This window comes from Desmodus rotundus, chromosome 9, assembly GCF_022682495.2.
Source record: "Desmodus rotundus isolate HL8 chromosome 9, HLdesRot8A.1, whole genome shotgun sequence".
NCBI lineage: Eukaryota > Metazoa > Chordata > Mammalia > Chiroptera > Phyllostomidae > Desmodus > Desmodus rotundus.
Genome location: NC_071395.1, coordinates 88,654,829 through 88,675,560, shown reverse-complemented (window position 1 = coordinate 88,675,560; position 20,732 = coordinate 88,654,829). Strand labels below are relative to the sequence as shown.

At 38.6% G+C, this 20,732-nt stretch overlaps 1 protein-coding gene across 5 annotated transcripts in view; it reads left to right on the top strand.

Moving 5' to 3' along the window:
* Nucleotides 1-20,732, top strand: part of HELZ (helicase with zinc finger) — a 150,550-nt gene that overhangs the window by 15,590 nt on the left and 114,228 nt on the right. For all 5 annotated transcript variants that reach the window (XM_053911792.1, XM_053911793.2, XM_053911794.2 and 2 more), the window contains 2 exons: nucleotides 13,269-13,496; nucleotides 15,969-16,005. In XM_053911792.1, the coding sequence (XP_053767767.1) occupies nucleotides 13,287-13,496; nucleotides 15,969-16,005 (247 nt within the window). In that variant the 5' untranslated portion in view covers nucleotides 13,269-13,286. The remainder of the gene's footprint in view (nucleotides 1-13,268; nucleotides 13,497-15,968; nucleotides 16,006-20,732) is intronic.

The window sequence follows — 20,732 nt, the reverse complement described above, 5'->3', positions numbered from 1 at the left end:
GAGGCTTTATTTCCCTGCACTGGAGCCCTGGGTTGCGTGGTCTGTTTCGCTCCCCCGCCGTTCCTCTCAGTTTATCTATGCGCGAATGTGGGGTCGCAGGGTCTGCCAGCCACCACCTTGTGGGGTCTGCTAGCTGCAGCCTGTCCTGCCCCGCTCCACAATCCACCACCTCTCTGGGTCCGTCAGCCGCCGCCTGGCTGTGGATCCTCTCTGCCCCCGCTGCCCGTCTCCACCCCTCCTATGTGTCTGGATGAATGTTTCTTTCTTTCTTTCTTTTTTAAAACAAAAAGATAAAGATAAATTTTTTATTGTTACTCAATTACAGTTGTATGCCTTTTCTCCCCATCCCTCCACTCCACCCCAGCCGAACCCACCTCCCTCCCTCACCTCCACCCTCCATCTTGATTTTGTCCATGTGTCCTTTATAGTAGTTCCTGTAATTCCCTCTCCCCACTGTCCCCTCCCCACTTCCCCCTGTCTATTGTTAGATTGTTCTTAACTTCAGTGTCTCTGGTTATATTTTGTTTGCTTTTTTCTTCTGTTGATTATGTTCCAGTTAAAGGTGAGATCATATGGTATTTATCCCTCACCATCTGGCTTATTTCACTTAGCAAAATGCTCTCCAGTTCCATCCATGCTGTTGCAAAGGGTATAAGCTCCTTCTTTTGCTCTGCTGCATAGAATTCCATTGTGTAAATGTACCATAGTTTTTTGATCCACTCATTTGCTGATGGGCACTTAGGCTGCTTCCAGTACTTGGCTATTGTAAATTGTGCTGCTATGAACATTGGGGTGCACAGGTTCTTTTGGATTGGTGTTTCAGGGTTCTTAGGGTATAATCCCAGCAATGGAATTGCTGGGTCAAAAGGCAGTTCCATTTTTAGTTTTCTGAGGAAATTCCATGCTGTTTTCCACAGTGGCCTCACCAGTCTGCATTCCCACCAACAGTGCACTAGGGTTCCCTTTTCTCCGCATCCTCTCTGACATTTGTTTGTGGATTTGTTTATGTTGGCCACTCTGACTGGTGTGAGATGGTACCTCATTGTGGTTTTAATTTGCATCTCTCTGATGACTAGTGATGCTGAGCATCTTTTCATATGTCTCTGGGCCCTCTGTATGTCTTCCTTGGAGAAGTGTCTGTTCAAGTCCTTTTCCCATTTTTTAATTGGGTTGTCTGTCTTGGAGTGCAGTCGTCTGAGTTCTTTATATATTTTGGAGATCAGGCCCTTGTCTGAGGTTTCATTGGCAAATATGTTTTCCCATGCCGTTGGTTCTCTTTTTATTTTAATGCTGTTTTCTTTAGCCATGCAGAAGCTTTTTATTTTGATGAGGTCCCATTTGTTTATTCTTTCCTTTATGTCCCTTGCTTTAGGGGACGTGTCTGTGAGGATGTTGCTGCGTGGAATGTCTGAGATTGTCCTGCCATTGTTTTCCTCTAGGACTTTTATGGTGTTACGACTTATATTTAAGTCTTTTATTCACCTTGAATTTATTTTTGTGTATGGTGTAATTTGGTGATCGAGTTTCATTGTTTTGCACGTGGCTGTCCAGATCTCCCAACACCATTTGTTGAAGAGGCTATTTTTGCTCCATTTTATGCTCCTGCCCCCTTTGTCAAATATTAATTGACCGTAAAGACTTAGGTTTATTTCTGGGCTCTCTGTTCTGTTCCATTGGTCTATGTGCCTGTTTTTATGCCAGTACCAGGCTGTTTTGAGTACAGTGGCCTTGTAATACAGTTTGATATCAGGTATTGTGATCCCTCCTGCTTTGTTTTTCTTTCTCAAAATTGCTGCAGCTATTTGGGGTAGTTTATGGTTCCATATGAATTTCTGAAATGTTTGTTTTATATCTGTGAAATATGTCATGGGTACTTTAATAGGGATTGCATTGAATCTGTAAATCGCTTTGGGTAGTATGGCCATTTTGATGATGTTAATTCTTCCAATCCATGAGCATGGTACATGCTTCCATTTGTTTGTGTCTTCCTTAATTTCTTTCTTCTATGTTGTGTAGTTTTCTGAGTACAGGTCTTTTACCTCCTTGGGTAGGTTTATTCCTAGGTACTTTATGAATGTTTCTTCTTTATCTCCTTGGTTGTCAGACTTCCATACAGTTCAATTTTCTGTCAGTTCTTGTTGTTTTTTGTTTTAAATTGTTGTTGTCCTTCTTTTGGTTGTGTGAGGAGGCGCAGTGTGTCTACCTACGCCTCCATCTTGGCCGGAAGCCTAGTTTTTTAAAATCTAGAATAATTACCCCCCCCCTTTTAAATCCTTACTCAAGGATATGCTTATTGATTTTAAAGAGAGGGAGAGAGGAACATGTATGCACTGCTATTTTCATTGCAGCATTATTTACAATAGCCATGCTATGGAAGTAACCCAAGTGCTCATCAGTGGACAAGTGGATAAAAAAGCTGTGATACAGCCCTGGTTGGTGTGGCTCAGTTCGTTGGAGTATCATCCTGTAACCAAAGGCTGTGGATTTGATTCCTGGTCAGAGCACATACCTAGGTTGCATTTCAGTTCCTTGTCCAGGTGTGTATGGACACAGCCAGTCGATGCTTCTCTCTTGCATTGATAGTTCTCTCTTTCCCTTCTCTCTCTGGAAGCAATGAAAAAGTGTCCTGGGGTGAGGATTAAAAAAAAAAAGCTGTGTACGTATGTACAATGGCATATTACTTGGCCATAAAAGGAAGGAAATCTTACCATTTGCAGCAGCATGGATCGACCTAGAGGGTATTATGCTAAGTGAAATAAGTCAGTCAGATAAAGACAAATACCATGAGATTTTACTTATGTGTGGAATCTGAAGAACAATATAAATGAGCAAGCAAAATAGAAACAGACTCATAAATACAGAGAACAGACTGATGGTTGCTAGAGGGGAGGACTGTTGGGGGACCAAGTGAAAAAAGTGAATGGGTTGAGAAGACCATATTGACATGGGGATGTAAAGTACAGCACAGGGAATTTAGTCAATAATATTGTAATAATTATGTATGGTGCCAGGTGGGTACTGGAAGTATCAGGGAATTTGTAAAGTATTTGATTATCTAACCACTATGCTATATACCTGAAACCAACATAGAATAATATTGAATGAAAACTAATTGAAAAAAAAAAAAAGGGAGTCCTCATCAGGTATTTCATAGAATGACCCTCGGTTTGGGTTTTTCTGATGTTTTTCTCATAATTAGACTGGAGCTATATGTTTTGGGAAAGGAGATAATTAACTTTTAATATTTTGTTTATATGTCTCAGATTTTTGTGTAAAATATTCAGTGCACACATACACCTTTTATGCAAATAGGATTATCAACTATATTATTTTGTAATCTTTAATTTACAAAATGGGATTACACTTGTAAACATTATTTTGTAACCTGCTTTTGTAACATCTTTCCAATAACCTCTATTCTTAACACTGTTTCTGTAGGAAACTGGTCTGAGTTTCAAACATCTGATTTGAAAATACTGTTTTAGAACATAGACTGTTGGTAAATTGAAGACAGAAGGATGATGATGATGGTGGTGGTACCTTTTCATTTTAATTATGCAGTTGGCTCTTTTATATTGATTTATGTTTTATTTAAAAAGGTCACCTGTTCTATATGATGATGTGTTTACAAGTCTAAAGAGATAACATGGAAGAAAAAATTAAATGCAAAGAATAGAAAATGTTTAATAATAAAATTTTCTTGGCAAGCAGCAACCTTTTCTAAAAGTCAGTCTTTTAATATAATTTTCTTGCTTTGTAAATATGGGTTTTTGTTTTTTCATATCTTTTTTGATTAGTAAGCATATGAAATGATTTGGGAAGAGGTTAGCTGTTCCATTTCTTTATGCATTCATTGGTTAATTCATGTATGTGCCCTGACCAGGGATAGAACTTACAACCTTGTCGTATCAGGGTGATGCTTAAACCAACTGAGCTGCCCAGCCAGGGCATAATTTAAATGCTTTAAATTATGTATTTTAAATACATAATTTAAAGCATTTTCTTTGTTATATTGAATTTTATTCATTCTGGAATTATGGAGAGTTTACCTCTTTATGAAAGAGATTATTCAAAATAGAGTAAGATTGACGATCTTAGTTTCTAGTTTTCTTCTCAATAGGCTTAGCCTCTTTTCTAATGTGTCTTGCATACTCAGTGATTTTATGAGTTGGGGAGAAAAATGCCAGTCTGGCTGCATATTAGCATAGTACAATAAATAAAACTTTATTACTTTGCAGAATATTTTGCCTGTGTATTCCATACAACCATCACAGATTCCAGTTTTGGATAAAAGTAGATAAACTTAAAGATAATACAACAGTGTTTTTTATGACTTGGCATTCTTATGAGAACTGAATTTGGTACAGGACAGTTCTTGGAATGGTTGGAATTTAGGTTATTTTGGGTCATTTCTTTGGGAATTCAATGGAAGTATTTATTGAATGGTTTTAGTGAATTGAATGCTTGTCATGGGGATATAAATGGTGTAAAATGTGACTCGTATTTGTAAGATAGTTGTGTTGGGCAGATAAGGCATCTGACATGAAATATTTAATCCAAGATAATAAGTGAGTAAGAGGCCAGATCAGTCTGTAGGAAGTGATGCTGGTTTGTGGAGGAGAGCATTAAAGCAGCTTTGAAGTATTCATGTAAAGCTGGGTAGGATTTAGGTCCAGAGAGAGGAGGGAAGGAACGTTCAGGCAAGGGAAGGACGCTGTCAGAGACTCAGCGTCTGGACTGTGCTTAGGGCTCACTGGGGGAGTGTTGGGAAAGTTAGGTTGTAGCCAGACTGTGGGTAGCCTGGATATCTAGTAATGCGCTTACAAGTCATTTCGTAGGTATTTTGGAGCCGCCATGCCATCTCTAGAGTTATGGTCCTGAACTTTTTCCTCCCTGAGTAGGTATGATACACTTTGACTGGTGGCATTGTCTCACTAAGGCTGTGCTGCCCGTGGGGCAATGGGGCACATTCTGCTATGCTTTCCTTCCTCCGCTGTGCTGGATCGTGTGGGTAATTTTCAGAATGTGTCAATCTGGATTTTCTTTCTTTTTTGCCACAATACATTTACTACTTTCTATTAAAGTCGTACTTTCAGGATAATAATGGAGTTTCCACAGGGAAAATAATGTATGGGGAAGGTTAAATGCAAATTACTGATTTTTTAAAAAATGTGAGGAAGGAGTAAGTGAACTAAAAAGAGGCAGGTGAACTTGTTTGCAAATGGGTGAGTGTAAAAAAAAAGTTAGTAAAATACAAAATTTCATGATGCCAACTATTGCTTGGGAAATGGATCTTGGAATCATTGCATGTCATTCCATGAAAGCTTCATGCTGTTGTAAACAGATGACACAAAACGATGGGCATCTCTGAGAAGAGCAGTGCAAACGCATCTGAGCATTACAAAAGCAAAACTTTTAATTTTAAAAGTCAAACTATAGCAAATTTGAATTCACTGGATGTACTAACCACACCTTTAAAAAAATCACTATTATTCAGCCCCGGCTGGTGTGGCTCAGTGGATTGAACACTGGCTGTGAACCAAAGGGTTGCCCGTTTGATTCCCAGTTGGGGCACATGCCTGGGTTGCGGGCCAGGTTCCCTGGTGCAGGGCACACGAGAGGCAACCACACGTTGATGTTTCTCTCCCTCTCTTTCTTCCTCCCTTCCCCTCTGTCTAAAAATAAGTAAATAAAATATTTTAAAAAATCATTATTATTCAGCCCTGGCTAGTGTAGCTCAGTGGATTGAGCTCGGGCTGCGAACTAAGTTGCACACCAAGCTGCACACGAAGGGGTCGCTGGTTTGGATTCCTGCTCAGGACACATTCCTGGCTTGTGGGCCAGGTCCCCAGTAGGGGGCACGCAGGAAGCAACCACACATTGATGTTTCTCTCCATGTCTTTCTCCTTCCCCTCCCCTCTCTCTAAATACATAAATAAAATCTAAAAAAAAATCATTATTATTCAGTGTTAAGTGTCTATGGGACAAGTATTATCAAGCTGGGAATCTGGGGAAATAGAGGAAATAAAAGGAAATGTGTTACAAAAATCAAAGATGAATGATTTTCAATCCCTGGCTCCAAAGAACTCAAAGTCTGTGAAGGGGGAAAAAAAAAATAAAATAATAAAAAATGTGATTTTTCAGTTCTTTTGTTAAAACTTTTTTGGTTATGTAAAGAAACTGATTTATTGTATGTGCCTTTTAAATCTTCCTATGGTATTATGGTTTATATAGTTTAATAATTAAAGATAATTTGGAGTCTGATCAAGAACCCATTATGGTTGTGATTTCTGTCAAAGTAGATAGTAGTAATGTTTACCAAAACTCATCTGTTTTCTGAAACCTTTACAAATTCATTTTGCCCAAGTTAATTAATTATGAGATAGATTTTTTTTTGCTAATGGAGACATGTATAAGACAGATACAGAAGTCATCTTCATTTTACATTGAAATTTTTGTTACTACTCCTGGCTTCTGCTATTTGACCACAGTTAAATTTTGTTCATTGAAGTCTTTCTTAATCAAATAAGATTTAGGTCCTTTGAAATAAAAGGACTATGACTACACTAACAAGAAAATTTAGTTTATCAGTTGGTTAGAGCCTCGTTTCGTACACCAAAAGGTTGCCGGTTCCATCTCCTGTAAGGACACATACTTGGGTTGCGGGTTTGATCCCAGGCCTGGGTGAGTGTAGGAGGCAATCCATTGGTGTTTCTCTCTCTCTCTCGTCCTCTCTAAAATCAATGAACATGTTCTTGGATGAGGATTTTTTTTTAAAGTGCATTTTATGACTTGATTTTTAAGGTGGTCTGGTGGTTATTCTCACACTTTTACAGAAAGAAACCACAGTAAGAGGACAATGATACTTTTTAAACTGTCGTAGTCCAGGTCAATCTGCCTACCACCTGTTTGGTGCACTGTTGATTTCATTTGTTTTCCAGTATTTACTTTTGGTCATGGACCAGTTATCCAGCTACAATGGAATTCTTCAGAAGTAGCCTACATTTTGTGCCAAGTGGAATCAATGATGTTCTGTTTGGAGACATTCTTTCTATGGCTCCATTCTTGCCTCTAAAACATACATGTGTGGGAAGGGAAATGTATAGGTTTTCCATTTATTAACAACAAAATTATCCTTCTATATCTATTTCTTTCAGGTTTTAAAAACCATGTCCATTGTGACATTGAGATTCATATTTTAAAAATAATCTTAAAAATTTTACTTTGTAAATGATCATACAGTAAAACTAAATTTTGGTATACAGTTCTATTAACACATATGTATAGTTTGTGTACCCATCACCACAATAACGGTACAGCATAGTATCATAACCCCCCAAAACTCCTTCATGCTATCCTTTTGTGGTTACCCATCTCCATCCCGTAATCCCTGCAACCAGTGACCTTTTTTCCATCCCTGTGGTTTTGTCTTTTTGAGAATATCATATAAATGGAATCATACAGTATGTAAGCGTCTGAGACTGGGTTCTTTTACTTTGTCTTTAAGTTTCACCTAAATTATTGCATGTATTGAAAGTTTACTCCTTTCTATTGCGGAGTACTTTTCCATTGTCACTCATTACAGGGCATGTGGGTTGTTTCCAGTGTTTAGCACTTGTGAATAGAGCTGCTAAAAACATTTGTGTACAGATTTTTGTGTGAATGTAAGTTTTCATTTCTCTAGGGTGTCTATCTGTGGGGAGAGGGGATTGCTGGGTCATACAATTAGTATATTTTTAACTTTATAAGAAACTGTCAACCTTTTTTCCGGAGTGGCTGTATAATCTATGTTTCCAATAGCAATATATGAGAGTTCCACTTATTCCATATCACTAATATTATCAATATTTTATGTTTAGCCATTCTAATAGGTATGTAGTAGTATCTAATCATAGTTTTAATGTGGAATTCTCTGCTGACTAATGCCATTGAACATTTTATCATGTTCTTATTTGCCTTCATTATATCTTCTTTGTGGAGTGTCTATTGTCCCACTTTTCATTGGTTTGTTTTCTTTTTGTGGGGTTCTGAGAATTTGTTACATATTCAAATACAAATGTTTTTTCAGATATGTGATTTGCAAATAGTTTCCTCTCAGTCTTTAGCTTGTTTTTTCATTCTTTTAACAGTGTCTTTCACAGAGCAAAAATGTTTAAATTTGATAAGTGTCAAATTTATCAATTTTAGTTTTTGGATTGTATTAAGATAGATAGACTTTAAAACATTTCTAAACCTAGGGCAAGAGCTTAAACATCTAAATAAATAATGAAATGCAACCCCTGCCCCCCCCCAAAACCCCCCCAAAATCACCCAGATTTCTATTTTATAAAACTTGGGAGAAGTAACTTAGTGACAGGAATGTTCTCATTATAGTTGAATTTTTGCAGAAGGTGCAAAACTTACCATTTATGGAAGGGTGGTGGTCATTAATATACTATCTACCTGGCTGGTGTGGCACAGTGGATTGAGCTCTGCCTGCCTGTGAACCAAAGGGTCGCTGGTTTGATTCCCAGTCAGGTCATATGCCTGGCTTTCAGGCCAGGTTCCCAGTAGGGAATGTGTGAGAGGCAACTGCAGATTGATGTTTCTCTCCCTTTCTTTCTCCTCTCTTCCCCTCTGTCTAAAAACTAAAATACAATCTTTAAAAAAGATTAAAATAATACACTAGTCTTGGAGACACATAAGACTTTTGCTTACTCAAAAGAGATGATTGGCTTAAGTTTTTGAGATTTTTTACAATTAAAAAAATTTTTATTTAGTTTTAGAAATAGGGGAAGGGAGGGAGAAAAAATTTTTTTAAATTTTCTTCAACATTTCATATAGTAATGGTTTGGTGATTATGAGCTCTTGCAGTTTTTTCTTCTTTGGGAAGCCCTTTATCTGCCCTTCGATTCTAAATGATAGCTTTGCTGGGTAGAGCAGTCTTGGCTGTAAGTCCCTGCTCTTCATCACTTTGAATATTTTTTGCCAATTCCTTCTACCTTGTAAAGTTTCTTTTGAGAAATCGGCTGACAGTCTTAAGGGAGCTCCCCTGTAGGTAACTAACTTCTCTTGCTGCCTTTAAGATTCTCTCTTTTTCTTTGACCTTTGACATGTTAATTATGATGTGTCTTGGAGTAGGCCCCTTTGCATTTATCTTGTTTGGGGTGCTCTGTGCTTCCTGGACTTGCACGTCTATTTCCTTCACCAAATTAGGGAAGTTTTCTTTTGTTATTTTTTCAAATAGATTCCAATTTCTTGCGCTTTCTCTTCTCCTTCTGGCACACTTATGATGCAAATGTTGGATCTCTTGAAGTTGTCCCAGAGGCTGCTTATACTATCTTTGTATTTTTGGATTCTTTTTTCTTCTTGTTGTTCTGATTGGTTGTTTTTTTCTTGCTTATGTTCCAAATTATTGATTTGATTCTCAGCTTCATCCACTCTCCTGTTCTTTCCCTGTAAGTTACCCTTTATTTCAATTAGTGTGTCCTTTGTTTTTGACTGGACCTTTATGTCCGTGCTTGGCAGAGCTGGTGACATGAGGTCAGCAAGAGGGGTCCTCTGAAGCAGTATCGGGATTGTCAGGTCAAAGGATTTTAGGTCTCCTCTGCCCAGAGTTTCTGTTCCCTGCTCTGAGAGTGATGATGCAGCTGGGGAGAGGCTGCAGAAGAATTCTGTCTCTCTTACTTGGATTGTTTTTCTCTTATTAATGGTAATGCCTGCTTTTCATTAGTTCTTTGTGGGACTCAGATATGATAGGGTCCTTTTTTATTTAAAAACTTTCCATCATTTCTATTAGCTATGGAATAAAGCCCTCACTTCTTGTGGCCTTTGAGGTCATTCAGAGCTCCGCTTGCTTCTCCTCTGACACAGCTGGAGTTTAAGTCATGCACTTTCTCCTCCTCGTCATTTCCCTGGAACTCTTCTCTCTGAAAAGCTTGCATATGCTCTCCCTCCCATTTCTGCATGGTGAACTTCTGTTCACCTTTTGAGGCCAGCTCATGCCTCATGGTTTTTGGCAGATGGAATAAGTCTTTCTTGTAATTGTTCATTTGTGCTTTGCCTTTCTTGATACAATCTGAGTTTCTTTCTTTCCTTTTTTTAAAAAATTGAATTAATTGCAGAGACATTGGTTAATGAAATTATATAGGTTTCAGGTGTACAATTCTATAATAGATCTGTAACCTATATATTGTATTGTGTGTTCCCTACTCCAGGTCAAGTCTCCTTTCATTACCATTTATCCCCCTTTGCCCCTCTTCTACCTCCCTCACCCTCTGTCCCTCTGGCAAGCACCATTCTGTTGTCTGTACCTGTGAGGGTGGTTTTCCCCTTAGTCTCTTCACCTTTTCACCCAGCCCTCCAACCACTCTCCCCTCTGACAGCTGTCAGTATGTTCTCTGTGTTATGGGTCTGTTTCTATTTTGTTTGTTAGTTTATTTTATTCATTAGATTCCACATATCATATGGTATTTGTCTTTCTCTGACTGGCTTATTTCACTTAGCATAATATTCTTGGTCCATCCATGCTGTAGCAAGAGGTAAGATTTCCTTTTGTATGGCTGAGTATTATTCCATTGTGTAAATGTACCGCAGTTTTTTCTCCTCTCATCTACTGAGGATGGGCACTTGGGCTGCTTCCAAATCTTGGCTATTGTGAATAATGCTGCCATGAACATAGGGGTGCATATATTCTTTCGAATTAGTGTTTCGGGTTTCTTCGGATATGTTCCCAGAAGTGGGATCACTGGGTCAAAAGGTAGTTCCATTTTTAATTTTTGCGGTAATTCTGTACTGTTTCCAACAGTGGCTGCAGCATTCTTCCTTCCCACCAACAGTGCACATCCTCGCCAACACTGGTTGTTTATTGATGACAGCCATTCTGACAGGTGTGAGGTGATATCTCACTGTGCTTCTAATTTGCTTTTCTCTGATGATTAGAGACACTGAACATCTTTTCATATTTCTATTGGCCATTTATATGTCTCTTTGGAGAAATGTCTATTCATATCCTTTGCCCATTTTTTAAATTGGATTGTTTGTTATTTTGGTGTTGAATTTTATAAGTCCTTTATAAACTTTGAAACCCCTTATTGGATGTATCATTGGTGAATGTTCTCCCATTCAATGGGTTGTCTTTTTCTTTCCTTGTGAATTTGTTTTTATTGGGACATAAAGGATGAGTCACTGGGTAGTTAACACCCCACAGGGTACTGTCCATTTTGATATTCCTAGGGTAGCTTTTGGAGCTTTTTCTTTTTTTCTTGGAGCTGCTGCTTTGTCAGGTCCACTGCTGAGTGGCTCCTCTTCATAAGAAAATTTCCTCTTTTTTGGGTGGACACTCCTCTTTCCTGCCACTTTAGTGTCACTAACTGGTTCCTCTTTGGAGAAAGATTTCTTCCTCTTGGGGAGATTTCCACTGCCAGTTGTCTCCTCAAGATCACTAATAATCGCCCTGGATGGGTGGCTCAGCTGGTTAGAGCATCATCCCAAGACACCAAGGTAGTGAGTTCAAACCGTGGTCAGGGCACATGCAGAAATCAACCAATGAATGCATAAATAAGTGGAACAACAAATAGTTTCTCTCTTTCTCCCCCTCTATCTTGTCTCCCTCCTCTTCTGCTCTTGGTTTAAAATCAATAAATAAAAAATAAAAAAAAATCACTAATAATGAGCTCCTCCTTGGAAAAAGATCTTTTTCTTGGGTTTGGATAAGAGGACAGGTGGGTCTTCCCTTCCATTCTCCTGAGGAGTCTCCTGGAGCTTTTGCTTTTCCTTCTTTTTGGGTTTTTCACGTGTGTCCTCACACTCTTCCAGTGTACTGCTGTTTTCTGAAGATGCGAGGGCAGTTATAGCCAGCCATTTCTTTTCCTTCTAGAAGCGTTTTCCTTCCTGTTTCTCCAGCTTCTTAGTAATCTCAACACCTGCTTCCTTTACATGAACCATTGCCTTCTTTATGACCTCCATATTCTTCCATAGAATCTTTCCAGTCTCATAGAAGGATAGCTGCTCCTCCACTTGTTCTAGAAGCTTTTCCCCAAATATACTTGTGGGTACCTCAGAGAAGCAATCAGTCCATAAGACAATTCTGCATTGGTTTGCCAGGTATTGGGAGATGCGGCCTTTGTTTTTGGCAGCTGCTTGGCCAGTGAAATTGGAGTGAAAAATGAATCCATATTTTGGGGTGTTACCCCATGTCTTCAGGGCCCTGGAAACTTGGTCCCTTTGCTGGGAATCACTCAGACACAAGGACTGGCCACAGTGGGTTGTCTTTTCATTTTTTGGATGGTTTTCTTTGCTGTCATTAACTTCATAGTTTGATGTAGTCCTATTTGTTTACTTTTATTTTTTGTTTCCCTTGCCTGAGAGGATATATTAGAAAAAAATATTGCTGCAAGAAATGTCAGAGACTTTACTGCCCATGTTTTCTTCTAGTACTTTCATGGTTTTGAGTCTTAACATTTCAGTCTTTAGTCCATTTTCTTGTGTATGTCCTTTATTCTTGTGTATGGTGTAAGAAGGTGGTCTAGTTTCATTCTTTTTGCACATATCTGTCCAATTTTCTCAACACCACTTAGTGAATAGACTGTCTTTACCCCAGTGTATGTTGTTGCCTACATTGTCAAATATTAATTGACCGTAAAGGTGTGGGTTTATTACTGGGCTTTCTAGTCCGTTCCATTGATCTATGTGTCTGTTTTGAATTTGTGTTTCCCAAAAGCAGTGATGACATCCTCCGTCTTTGAATTCTGTGCTGCTAGTACAGGGCCTGGCCTCAGGAAATGTTTGGTGAATTGAATTAATATGCAGTTCAAACTTGCATTGTAGCCATTTTTTTATACTGGTGGGAAAAATCCTACATGGTATATAGATTTTGATTCTCTGCAAGCATAGTCACAGGATTAGAAGACTGAAATTGTGAGGTTTGGATATGAAACATTTCTGTACCTTCTGGTTAAAAAAATAGAAGCCTTAGGGTTTGTTGCACTTTGCAATATTCAAAGTTATGTTTCATTTATACATTTGTCTCATTTATAAATTGGATGTATTGTTGGTGTGATCCTGACTTATGGTTGACATTTTGCTTGGATCTTATTAAACACTTCATAAAATATAAAAGAGAAGTATGGATTTGCAGCATCAATAGCTGCTCAGCTGTGACCTTGGTCAAAAGGCTGGTTGGGAGTAACTATTCAGATAGATAATTAAGCCAGCTGAGCTAGGAATGGCGCTAGAATTTATAATTAATAAGTTTTTAAAACCTTCTCTTGTTCTTTCCTCATCTTTAGGATTTTTGTCCCTGAGTCATGGAAGACAGAAGAGCTGAGAAGTCATGTGAACAAGCATGTGACTCACTCAAGAGGCAGGACTATGAAATGGCCCTCAAGCACTGCACGGAGGCCCTTCTTTCTCTTGGCCAGTACTCCATGGCTGACTTCACAGGGCCGTGTCCACTGGAGATAGAAAGTGTAAAAATTGAGAGTCTTCTTTACAGAATTGCCTCATTTTTGCAACTGGTAAGTAAACAGTGTTGATAAACCAATGCCTAAACATGTAAAGTGGCCTTATTCATTGAATGGGCAGAGTTACTGGTCACTCCTTCTCCACATCAACTCATAGTGGGCTTACGAGGTGAATGAAGTGCTTGATGATTGCCCAATGTCTTTTTTGGCAAGCAACTGTATTTTTAAATGTTGGAAATTGTACTGTTACATAGCAGTTTCGATTGTTCATTAGTTTAACAAATATGTATTGAGTATATTATGTATAGACACTGCTCTAGGTGCTTGGTATACATTGGTGAAAAATAAAGATTAAGATCTGTTCTTCATGGTGCTTTTTCTGGTAGGGGGACAGACAAACACTAGACATTATAAGTAAGTAAACACTTTAGATTGTTAGAAGGTAACAGTCTGCATGAGAAAAAGCAGAACAAGGCAAGGGATATTGGGGTTACTAGGGTTAGGGATAGGGCTGCATTTTTTTTTTTAAGATATTATTTATTTATTTTTAGAGAGGGGGGAGGGAGGGGGAAAGAGAGGGAAAGAAACATCAATGTGTGGTTGCCTCTTATTTGGCCCCCACTGGGGACCTGGCCTGCAACCCAGGCATGTGCCCTGACTGGGAATTGAACAGGCGACCCTTTGGTTTGTAGCCCATGCTCAATCCACTGAGCCATACCAGTCAGGGCGATAGGGTTGCAGTTTTAAATTGGATGGTCAGGTAGTCCTCATTGATAAGGTGGTAAGAAGGAGGTAAGGGAGTGAGCCATGTGAAATCTGGAGGAATAGTGCTATAGGCAGAGGAAACAGGACCCTGAGGCTGAAGCATGCCTGCCGTGCCTGAGGAACAGCTTGGAGGCCAGTGCTGGAGTACAGTGTGTGGGGGCAGGAGAGGGTAGCAGGGCAGGATCCTCTGGGACTCTCCAGGTCACTCTGAGGACTAGTTTTTATTCTCCTTGAGGTGGGAAATTACTGTGGAATTTTGAGCAGAAGAGTGGCATGATCTGATTTAATAGGAATTCTTGGCTTTTGTGTGGAGAATGGACTATAATAGGATAACAGTAGATGTAGGGAGACTAGTTTAAAGGGTATTGGAATGATCCAGGCCAGAGATGACAGTGGCTCAGACTAAAATGGTGGCAGTGGAGATAGTGAGAAGTGGTTTGATTCTGGTTATAATTTGAAGGTGTAACCAATAAAATTTCCTAACGTTTTGGATGCAGGGAATGAGGCACACAGAGCAGTCACAGTTGATTCTGTGTCTGAGCAATTGGAAGGATGGTCTTTCCTTCAACTGAGAGTAGGAGGCTGTAGATGGGGAGCAGGTTCTGTGTGGGAAGAATTCATTTTGGACACTGAGTTTGGGATGTCATGTAGAAGTCTAGCCTGAGATGTTGAGCAAGCAAGTCAGATATGCAGGTATGGAGTTTGGGAGAGAAATCTGGAGTAAAGATACAGAAATTTAAGAGTTTTAGACTATTGATATATAAAGTCTTGATCCTAGATCATGTCACCAAGGGGATGAGTGTTGATAGAGGAGAGGACCAAGGACTTAGTCTTGTGGCCTCACAGTGTTGAGAGGTTGGGGAGAAGAAGAGGAACCAGCAAAGCAGCTGGAAGGGCAACCTTGAAGTAAAGGAAAACTAATAGAGTACAAAGTCCTGGTAGCCAAGTGAAGAAAGTGCATCCAAATGAAGGAATGTTCAGCAGCGTCCATTGCTGGTCCAGGCAGTGGTGGATGAATGTCTGGGTAAAAGAGTGTTTTAGGCAGAATCAGAGGGAAGGAATTGAAATACATAGTTACAGACAGTTCTTGAGGATTTTTGCCCTAGAGAGGCGTGCGCACACACACACAACACACACAAATGGAATGGATGGAATGGTAGCTGGTGAGAGAAGTGAAGTCAAGAGAATGATTTTTTTTTAGATGAAAGAAATAATAGTATGTTTATTTATAGGACTGAACCAATAGAAAGCAAAAGAATTAATGATGTAGGAGAAGTAGAGGAGGCTTGTTGGAGTGAGGTTCTTCAGTGGACCAGAGAGCAGATCTCCACGGTAGGCAGGATGGACTTCAGAAAGGAACGTGGGTGGTTTGTCTGGTAAGAGGTGGAAGGCAGAGCATGCTGGGAAGCGGGCAGATGTGGCGGTGACGGTCTGTGGGTATTTTCTTCTCGTGCCTTTGGTTTCCTCACTGAAGTCAGTAGCTGAGAATGAGAGTGGGGCTCGGGGTTCCGGTGACCTGAAGTGGGAGAGGGTGAGAAGTGGGAGTGTGAGTAAGTGGACTCAGAAGTACATTGTGGTGCATATTTGTGTTGTGTAATCCCAAAGAACACACGGGTTAGCTTTGCTCTGTGATACTAAATTTGCAACATTAATGCTTAAACTTTGAAATAAAGCCAAGCTTTTTTAAAAAAATAAAATCTCTATTTTTAAGCAGCCCTTGAACTACTTAATAATATTTATCTGGTATCCTTTATTTTGCAGAAAAAGTATGGGCAAGCTGATGAAGATTGTAGGCATGGTATGTATAAAAACAGGACTCTTTTCTGATTTGAAGACTTTGAATTATTTAATTGGGCAATGTTTAAGATTTAATTTCTTCCATTTGCTAATTTCAAAAGTGATTCTATTTAAAAAAGCCCACCTTACTGTGGTGACCAGTGACTGATGTGGGTGTTGACTTTCTTGCTGTGGTTGGTGTGCACACGAACATTGTTGCCAGTCGCTCATGAGTGCTGACGGTCTGGTCACTCCCTTGGGAACATAGATGGTGTCCTTTTAAAGTATGTGTGAGTGTTTTCAGTCAATTAGGGCCAAATTTTGAGAACTGCAACACACATTGATTAAAATGTTGAGCTTGGATAAATTGAAAGGGTGGGTCTATCCCTCCCTCCTAAAATGTGTTTTCTGTTCGTTAGATTTCCCTTAGAGAGAAGAGACTGACCTGAATGCTCTTCAGTGCTTTTTCCTATTTTCTTTTTGGCCGGGAATTGATTAAAAAGGTTCTTGTTCTTTGGATACTGACAGAATAAGAGTCCTTTTCCTTGTGACTGCTGTGAATTCACTAGACAGACCTGCGATGAGTGGGAGAAGGGTTCAGTGTACATTCTCATAGACTCTTGATGGGACTTTTGCACGGCCCAGTGATTTGAATAATATAATGTTTCATTTATCCAGAATTTGGGTGGGGAGTTAGGTGTTTAAAAGAAGTTAATTTTTTCTATATACTCCTTCATGTAAAAAATTATTAAAAATACATATTAATGATTTTTGTTGTAAACCTTACAAAACTATTTATTCTAATACTTCTGTGGCATATTGGACATAACCATAAAAGACTCAGCGACATCTTTATGAGCCTCGCTTCACAAAATATTATGCTTTGAGAGTTAACTAGTTAACTGGAATTTGAAAACTATTTAGAACAATAGTTCTTTAACAAAATTCTTACTATCTGTGGACATTAAAAATGTACCAACAAGCCAAATAATAAGTCAGGTAAAATCAAGGAACATGAGGAAGAGGATCATTTCTACTTCTTCCTCCTTCTGAAGGAATCATTGTTTAGTTTGCTGTGTCTTCTGCACTTTTCTTTGTACAAATAAACACAAATGCTTATAATACATATATAGGGTTTTTTCCTTTAAGAATTAAAAGATTTAGTCCTAGCTGATGTGGCTCAGTGGATTGAGCACTGGCCTGTGAACTGAAAGTTCACCAGTTTGATTCCCAGACAGGGCACGTGCCTGGGTTGCAGGCCAGGTCCTCAGTTGGTGTGCAAGAGGCAACCACACATTGATGTGTCTCTCCCTGTCATTCTCCCTCCCTTAACCTTCTCTAAAAATAAATAAATAAATAAAATCTTTAAAAAAAAGATTTAAAAGATTTATGTGATGATCACAAAGCAGTTTGCTTTCTTATAGTCCGTAGATCATGGATTCTTTCTAAGTCAACACACCTGCTCCAATTCGTCCTTACTGTTCCGTAGTGTAGATGTGCCATAATTTACTCAGTAATGTCCATATTGATGGACATTGAGGTGGTTTTGGTTTTCTAGCTTGTTTTTATAATCTGTCCTGTAATAAATATATATTCTTTCTTACTGTTGCCTTTGTTTCTATAGGACAGTCTTAAAAGTTGCATGTCTGGGTTAAGGAGTTTTAAAAGGTTGGATATCTGGATTAAAATTATAAATATTCTATAGTCATCAGATTAGTTTCAAATGTACACACACACCAGCAATATGTGAGAATGTCTGCCTGTTCCCTGTAGTCTCACTAACACTGGAACCAATCAGTCTTGACATTTTGCCAATTTCATACGTGGGAAATAATCCCTCTTGCTTTAATTTTCACTTCCTTGAGTTCTGTGGAGGTTCATGCAGCCTTCTCATTTTGGAGACATGGAATGTCCCAAAGGTTAAGTGACTTGTGAGAAGTTACAGAAGAGTTAATTGCTGTTGGTGAAGGAGCACATGAAAAAATGTTTCACTTTTCTATTAATTGTTTTTCTTAGCATTTTAAAGTTAGATACTATTTTACAGTTACTAAATCACCAAAATAAAAGTTGAACCAGGAAATAAGGTGATGGATATATTTATTTCCTGGATTGTGATGATAGTACCATGAGTATATACATACGTATGTCCAAACTCACCAAATCGTGTACACTAATTGTATGTAGGAGTTTTTTTCGTATACCAGTCATCCCTTTGTGATGTGGGGAAGAAAGTGTAACCAGTGTCTAAGGTAAAGTTGTCGTGAGATGGCTATGTTCTTGTGGTGTTGGTGGAGTATGAAGCGAAATGCAGCTTGTTAATGTGTTTATCCCGTTGACCCAGTAATCTTGTTTCTGAGGTACTGTCCCGAGTAAATAATCCAAAAGAAGGAAAAAGTCGTGGGCACAATGGTGTTCATGGCAGCACTGTGTGTAAAAGTGGCAAGTCGGTTCGCTTCTGATAAGGGAGGAGTTTATTAATTAAATTTGGTCCATTCCTTGTTACCATTTAAGTGATAAGTAATAATATGAAAAAATGCTTATTTAAATGCAAAAGTAGTGTATGTAAAGTTGTTCATTTGGAGTAGACATTTGGAAATATTGGCCAGGTTTATATGTATATATTACTAATTGTAGAATTCTGCTTTTATATGTTTTTTTTCCTCTCAGCTTTTGGTGATCTTATTTTTATGTAAGATTAAGTACCATAGTTATGCAGTCAGTTAGTAATAAAAAGCAAGACGAAAATCTTGCCCTCTGTTAATTATTATACTGCCTTGTAATGCCAGGTAGCTGTGGAATCGCTCCTATTTTAATGTCTCCAGACCTTACGTTGGCATTTTATGTACAGTATTGTCTTGATGTCTGTTCCCTATCAGGCTATCAGTTTGCATTCCTTGCAGCTCTCAACATACCTCATTGTAACTGCCTGCTGCTGCTTCTCCATTATGCTGCTTCTGACCTGATTTTACTCTCTCAGGCAGGATTAGGAAATCAGGTAATCCTGGTCATGGAATTTAAAGAAAAAAAACTTGTATTATGAAAAACTTAAAACATACAGGAAAGTAGAGCAAATAGCATAATGAATATTCATATTCTCAAAACTTAAATTGTAACATTTTACCACATTTACTTCATTTAGTTTTTCTGAACCATTTAAATGTAATTACAGACATCATGATATTTACCCCTAGATACTTTAGTGTACATCTCTGACAAATAAGGCCATACCTGCACAACCATATTATTATTAACCTAATAAATGGGCAGTAGTTTCCTAATATTATCTAAAACCCATTGCATAATCAGATTTCCTTGGTGGTTCCCACAGTGTTTTTTATGGTTGATTGTTAAACCAGGAACTGATCAGAGTCATAAAATTTTAAAGTTGCAATTCTACTCCAGTAAGAGTGAAGCAGGCTCTGAGTTGAGGACTCAAGGGCATCTTGAAAATAAACTACATAGGCTTTAATTTCATGGAATTCAGCTCCGTTTGTTGTGTTCTGGATAGTGAAGGTTGCCAAACTGGTGGCCACTGGATAGTGAGGTGGTCACGTCTGTTTTCATTATCTGAACATAAGTTGTATTGGGCATAACAGGAAACCTTTCATGAAACGGTGATGATTCTTCGGCCTTTCACATACTTCCTTGTATAGGAAACTTAGACTTTTTACACTAACAAGGTGGAATGAGGTAAATGCAGAAAGTGAAATCAAAAGAAAATGTTAGCAACTAAAAGAGTGTTGTACTACATGCAGTATGTAGGACAAACTCAATCATCATAAATATCAGTGATATTTTTCATAAGACTACAGGATTTTTAAACCCTGAGAGGGTTTTTTTTTTTGGTACCAAAATTAATTTTTTCTTTTTTTTTTTTTTTTAACTGAGAGTGTTGTTAATATAAGAAATCACCATTACAAATGAGGAGTGTGGGACATCTATTGACATTTATTGTAATGATGTTTGCCCTGTTGAATAGGTGCTGACTATATTATCAAAAAGGTGAACCGATACATGATTGATTGAACCATCTACATTCTCCTTGGGAGAAAAAGTGCCATCTTTACCCACCTTTCTTCTCGGAAGAGTTTTGACTTTAGTGGTAATTTTTTTTTTTAATTAGTTAAGAATGGTTAACGCTGTTTATTCAGAATTATCTCTGGGTCAGGTTTTCTGAAATACATTATTTTATTTCTTTTTTATTTAAAAAAATATTTTATTTATTCTTAGAGAGAAAGTAAGGGAAGGAGAAAGAGTGGGAGAGAAACATCAATGTGTGGTTGCCTCTTGTGTGCCCCGTAATGGGGACCTCGCCCACAACCGAGGCATGTGCCCTGGCTGGGAATTGACCGGCGACCCTTTGGTTTGCAGGCCGGCACTGAATCCACTGAGCCACACCAGCCAGGGCTGAAATATGTTATTTTATTTAACCACATTGTAATATCATTTCTGTTTTACAGGCTTACAGGCTTTGTGAGCTTAAGTAATTTGCTTAAGAGTGCAGAGCCAGTCCAGAGTGGAAGTGTGGTTTTGAGGTGAGGTCTTTCTGAAAGGCCATGCTCCTCTTTATCCTAAACTATTGCCTGCGTATTCTTTAGGGTTTTGCAGACATTATTCTGTTTGACACATTAAACTTGGAAACAAAGGAAAAAGGATATTCTAGAAATGAAATAACTGAGGCTCAGGACCACTTAAATAATAATCACTTGTGGAGTGGGGACAGGAGTTTGGGTCTTTAAGCCTCTTCTA